The following is a 6,605-nucleotide window of genomic DNA, read 5'->3' as shown; positions in this document are numbered from 1 at the left end:
AGATTTAAGGACTATAAAGTTTCATTGAATGGTTCCCTTTTTTGAAATACATAAAAATATTTTCTATAAATACTACATAAAAGACAACATGAAAAGTACCATATTTTACAGAAATAATTAAGTCCAAACGTTCCTTCTGAATTATCTAATCACAGCAACTTTCAGGTCTAGAATGAAAAAGTAATTTTAAGCTCCCATCTGTGACTGTTATCTAAACATTCAAATTACTGGGAAAGGTCTTTCGAATTTAATATTTTGGCTATTTAAAATAAAAGGAAGACACAAAAATCAGTTTGCAGAAATATGACACAAGAGCCCACACAGTTCTTAAAACCAAAAGTTGCTTTAGGTAGAACTCAGAGACTAGAAACTCCATTTTCTTCTTCCCTCATTTGTTTTTGTAATTCCAGAAGTCTGTACCAAGCTCCCGTAAGTTTCTTATTGTTATTTACACACTATATATAGATCTTATAGTGCATTGTACTCCACACATTTTGATGGATCCGTTGGAAAGTGCTTCTGGCAAATGGTCATTAATCTTTTCAATCCCTAAGAAAATAAAAAAAAAATTGAAGTGGTTATGATTTGGTTGAACTATTCTTAATTGCCTCTGGACTCACTCCAGTTTATCAATGTCCCCATTAAAATATGATAGTCCCCAGCAACTCCACTCAGATGTATACTTAGAGAAACATTTACACATGTGCACCCAGACTTTATGTACAATGTGAACCATAACAGTACAGTTAACAATAATAGTAACAGACATGCTGGAAACAACCCAAATATCTGACAGGAGAATCTAAGAATAAGCCTTAGTATGCCCCCAAATGTAACATTTTACATCAATAAAAATGAGTCAACTGGAGCTACATATAACAACTCAGCCTTTCTCCACCAGGTTTCCATAGAGAATTGAGCCCAAATTGTCTAACTTAAAACATCCATTTTATCTAATGAGAGAGCACTTTTCCTGTGTATCTAAAATGGTGCTATACATATATATACCATCCTTGGAGGGGCTGAGGAAAGAGTCAACCAAATTTTCTTCTGTGTTCTATAGCACAGATGTAAACCTCTGGCTGAGAACAACTGATATACATGAGGTCTTAGAGACAATGTTTAGTGTAAAAATCAAGTTGACCAAAAGCTATAGACAGTACATTTTAATAAAATTTTAATAAAATTTAATAAAATTTTAATAAAATTCAAAAATAATTTTAAAATAATATATTGCTCAGAAATACACACATAACTTGGTAGAATTCTTTTTGAAAAAGGCCCAAAGAAATGACAAATACAGGATAATGGTAACTTCTGGGGTAGAGAAGGAAAACACAGACTCCAGCTTATCAGAACTCTAGTTTTTAAGATGGGAGGTCTTTATATGTTCGTTTTATTATTTACTTATAACTTACATGTTACATCTATTCTTTCGAATGTGCCAAATACTACAAGATAAAACATTTTAATATAACATTAAAAGCTTGTACACAACATTCCAAACATGACCCAGCCAATCCTGCAGAATTCCCTAAAGGGGATGGATTCTGTATTACCTTTTGTTCTATACCTTTGGCATCTGTTAATCAGCATTTAGTTCTTTTTATACAACTACAATACACTACTAATTCCCACTGACCTGCACAGATTCCAAGCGCTTTCTCCCTCTTCTGTAATTGGGTCAGTTCTTGTCTATAACTATGTAGTTATTTTTTCAACTGATGAGATGAATCAGTTAATATTAAAATTAGGTTATTTTAATAAAATACGGGGTTGGTGTTTAGTTATTCCTATTAGATTTCTCATCCACCACTAAGCAAACACACCTCTAAGTCGGTATCAAAATTCACAAACAGGCCAGGAATAACAGCAGAAACCTGTGACATGCCACCATCTGGGGGACAATTTTGCAACCAGCAATGAATTCTATTAACTGTTTTATCTTCTACAAATTAGGTTCACAAAAATTAAAACCTCTCAGACCCTTTTGCAATAATAGGAACAGGTCAAAGGTTTACTATGTTCAGGCCTAGAATAATTACTAGATATTTAATATGACAGTGTATATAGCACTTTGCCTGGTACTTAACTAGTATTCCCTCAAAATTAATTTTCTTTCCTCAAAATATTATAAAATTAATTTTCTTTCCTCAAAATATTATAAAATGTCATTGGCTCTTTAAACAACAAAGAACTTCATGGCCTAGTGAGAAAGCAGAGTATATGGATATAATTACACAACATATCCACAGAAGAGCACATCTTCAAGTCTGAGGGGAAAAGTAAAAAACAACCTCAAAATGAATACTAATATTAACAGGTATCTAAAAATTAAGCATTTAGAATGCATACTCTAATAACCTAAGTATTCCAGCAACTAAAACTCAGTGAAATCACCACCAACAAAACTCCTTCAACCCCTTAGTAAGTGGACAACACAAATTTTAAATTACTTCTATGAATTAAACTATAGATCAACATGAACTACAGATTCAACATGAGAGAAGAAAGGCTTTCAAATATTTTACTTAAAGACCTCTGTGAATTCAAAGACTGTCCATAATATGCTTAAGAATTAAGAATTAGGACTGTGGAAGGAGGTTATCTTTCAGCTGATTGCCAGGACAACAAACTTTGGCAGGCAGTGCAAAAAGACCATATAATTTGCTTTGCTCCTCAATTTCTTTTATGTCCCCTGTGCTAATCAGGTATTTGCTTGAGGATAAAGATCATTCCTTCTCATAGTCCAGATTCTCCTGCTGTGAATGCTAATATGTGTATGCAGAATTGTGATCTGTAGTCATGGAAATATATGTGATATCACTAATTTGGCATCTTAAGTTTCCTGAAGGAATAGGTCAGGAGAACACCCGGGTGAAATACAAAAAGCTTTAGTCAGCAGCAAAACAAAGCAGGAATTATTAACAAAAGGTAAACTGACTGCCAGAGGTAAGTACTGGTATCTTAGGTGTTTGCTCCTTATAGAAGGTATTTGTGGTGCTTGTTTACTGTCACTAATGTAGATTCTGTGGCTTAAGAAAAAAAAAAATACTAGTATCCTGCTGAAATTTTAGCTGCCAAAAGGTTGTGAAACAACAGTACAAGTCATAGTTACCACAGAACATTACATTTTTGCAGTAAGAACTGATAGTACAGAATACAGATTTTTAAAGGGGTATAATCTCAGGAGAGCATATGATTACTTTCCAAATAGAAATGAATCTTTTTGAAGCAGATACTTCAGGATATCCATTTCAAATTGCTCTTGGATGTTTAAACCAGTGAGACAATGAGCTACTTAGCTTATTGAAAAAAATCGTCTTAAAAAATAGTAGTATTTTCAAAGTAAAAAATTGAAATCAACAAGCAACTATGGGCCAGAGACGCATGGGGGGTGAGGGGGAGGAAGGATTAGGGTCAAAATAAGGGGGGGTGCAATTGTATGGGGACTATAACCAAAATGAAAATGCATGCATTGTGCAAAAATGAAAAATGATGTAAGAATTACATAAAATAAAACATTTTTAAAAAACTAGTAGTATGTTTACATATAATTTTTATTTTTGTGAAAGCAATACATTTATTTAATAAATCTTTGTTGGGTGCTTACTCCGTGGCAACAAGTGCTCTAGGCTATGGACTACAGCAGAAAACAGAACAAAAAAAATCCTCACCCTCACTAAGACTGTTCTAAAAGGAAAAGGCAGTCAAGAAACAGTGATTATGTAAAATACCTAACATGCTAGATGATAAGTGCTATGAAGAAATAAAACAGGGGAATGGGTGTGAATACTGGGAGGGAGCAACCAGAAGATGGGCTTTGGTTTTAACTGTAAGTGAACTAAGGAAACAGTGGGGGGCTTTGAGCAGGTGACACAATTTGATTCATATTTTTAACAGGACCTCTCTGGGCGCTGTACAGATAACAATCTGAAGAGGGTTAAGGACAGACACTCAGACACCAGGGAAAAGATAATCCAAATGAGAGGGGTTGGTGGTTAGATACAAATGGCAGCAGAGGAAGTAGTGAGAAGGGATCAGATTCCAACTGTATTTTGAATATAGAACCATCAAGGTGTGTGGACAGAGGGATTAGGGCAGGAAAAAAAAAAATCAAGGTATTTCCATATTTTGTGAGATGTGTTGTTGAAAAAAAAAATCACATAGCTTTGAGAGCAAATCATAGCAGTCCTCTGCGAGCAACTCAGAGGCAAACACCTAAAATCTCTTACGTGTTTCTTCTGGCATTTACTCACATTTCTAAATACTCACTAAGAGTGCTAATTTTTCTGTTTGGTTTGGTGGGGTTTTTTTTTTCTGCTTCAGATAGTATCTACTGACCTACTATTATGAAAGCTGAAATTTAACTGTCTTACTTCATGCCCATTGGTTCCACACATACATACACCCATCCACACACATACCCCTACCTAACATACTTTCTCTTACCTGTCCTTTCCAAATCACAATTCTTAGTGAATTCAATATTCAGGATTTACCTCATGTCTACATAAACTTTGTTCAAAGCGTAGTGTGCTATGATATCTCCTTCCATAGGTGATTTTCCCCATTATTTTTTGTTTCCTAAATATAGATGTCACCAATTCATTCTCCAACAGTGAGCAAATATAAGCTGAGTCATAGTTTCCACTAGCTATTTAAAAGTGTGTCTGGGCCTCCCCGGTGGTGCAGCGGTTGAGCGCTGGGTTGCGAAGCTGCCTGCAGCCTCTGCAGAACCGGTTCGATCGCCGGCTGCTCCCCAGCCACCGGAGGAGGGCCCCACATGGCATGCAGACCTCTCCTGCCACCTGCTTCTCCTCTCAGCAGTGTACTTCGGTCCTTCTGTCTGCTCTGCTCCCCACTCTGGCTCTGGTGAATTCTCTCACCCTCCCGTGCTTCTGACTGTACCCAGTGTTTGTATAAATAAATAAATAATAAATAAATAAATCTTTAAAAAATAAAAAATAAAAAAATAAAAGTGTGTCAATGAACTGTCAAAGTTCTAATAAAAGAAAATTAACAAGAGATACTTAAATAAAAAATTTAGTACTAACTTAAGGCTTAAGGAATAGTTATGTGACCTGAAATGTGATGTTCAAAATATGTGTATATAGGGCCTCCCTGATGGCGCAAGGGGTTAAGCACAGCACTGTGTCCGCAGCCTCTGCAGCATGAGTTCGATCCCCGGCAGGCCAGGGAGCAACCCACATGGCAAGGCAGACCTCTCCTGTCTTGCCCGCTGGTCCCCTCAGCAGTGTATCTCAGTAGATCTGCCTGTTCTGTTCCCCACTCTGTCTCTGATGAATCCACTCACTCCCTGCACCTCTGATCTGTACCCCAGTTCTTGTATACATAAATAAATCTTTTAAAAAATGTGTATATAATTACTTAAAAGTTAACTTTTACAATTTCAACTAATACCCACAGTCCTGCATAAAGGCCAATCCTACAATTGTCTGTTGGAAGTCTTTTCATATATCATTAAAAATTAATTTAACCAAATAACCCATTCTAGATCTTTAAAAACTGGGCCTGATCTAGTCACTTTGGATGATGGCTGAAAATAGTAATTCCACACTGCTTCTATGGAAGTCCCATTGCACGGATTAGATATATAAAAAAGTTCAGTTAGGGACCTCCCTGGTGATGCACGGGGTAAAGCACCCCACAATGAAGCAATCCGCAGCCTCTGCAGCACAAGTTCGATCCCCAGGCCAGCCAGGGAGCAACCCATACGGCAAGGCATAAATAAATCTTAAAAAAATAAAGTTCAGTTATCTGCAAGACTTAGTGGAAAATTAAATAAAACTAACAGCTTGGGACTAACTCAATCTACTTACATAGTTAATAGTAAGAAACAGTGCTCTCATTTTTGTTTGTTTTCTAATGAGAACATATTTCCAATTTAAAGGTTCATCATTGCACAGAAAATTAACAAATTATGAGTGAGATTTTCATTTCAGGAATAGAATAGCACTCACCTACTTAGCTAACTTAGGTAAAAATGTCAAATGCCTAATTTGAGGAAGATTTCATTTATTCACCCTTTTCTAATGCAGGGTGATCTAACTTTTTTGCAAGCATGTGGCTGAGTAATGTAAGATTAATACCCTAAGCAAAATGTATATTTGTTATCAATTAAGCCTCTAGCATAGAGGCATAGTATAGCACAATTTATATCAGCATTCCCCAAAATGTGTTTGCACCAAACACTATCATTCTACAGTAAGAGGTGACATATGTGTAAGATAAAAGGTGTTTTTAATATGCCAGGAAGTAATAAAATGGTAGACAATTGCTTTTGTGCAGTAACTTACCTTGGCATGAATGTTTTATCAAAGTCAAAATGCTAGAAGGTAGAATAAAATTACATGATCCACATGTATGACATACAATTTGAGGACTGACACACAGGAAGTGTTTACCAACTATGATGCTGTATACTCAACATGAATCAAGCTGTGGTCATGCATCATAATGAATACTTATACTATTCCGGACAATACATGAATATCTTATAAATTACTAATGTCCAAGAACAAATAAATATGGCAATTCCAGTGTAGATGAAATAGCCAAAGTCTAAAGTATGGATTTAAATA

The 6,605-nt window shown here is 35.7% G+C and overlaps 1 protein-coding gene across 3 annotated transcripts in view; it reads right to left on the bottom strand.

Moving 5' to 3' along the window:
- Window positions 1-310: 310 nt before the first annotated feature.
- Window positions 311-6,605, bottom strand: part of PRPF18 (pre-mRNA processing factor 18) — a 93,682-nt gene continuing 87,387 nt past the window's right edge. For all 3 annotated transcript variants that reach the window (XM_054695100.1, XM_037510635.2, XM_054695101.1), the window contains one exon: window positions 311-549. In XM_054695100.1, the coding sequence (XP_054551075.1) occupies window positions 469-549 (81 nt within the window). In that variant the 3' untranslated portion in view covers window positions 311-468. The remainder of the gene's footprint in view (window positions 550-6,605) is intronic.

Source organism: Talpa occidentalis, unplaced genomic scaffold (genome assembly GCF_014898055.3).
Source record: "Talpa occidentalis isolate TD23 unplaced genomic scaffold, MPIMG_talOcc4v2.1 talOcc4.14, whole genome shotgun sequence".
NCBI classification, from domain to species: domain Eukaryota; kingdom Metazoa; phylum Chordata; class Mammalia; order Eulipotyphla; family Talpidae; genus Talpa; species Talpa occidentalis.
Note: the sequence above shows the minus strand (reverse complement) of the source record. Positions and strands in the feature narration are given on the sequence as shown.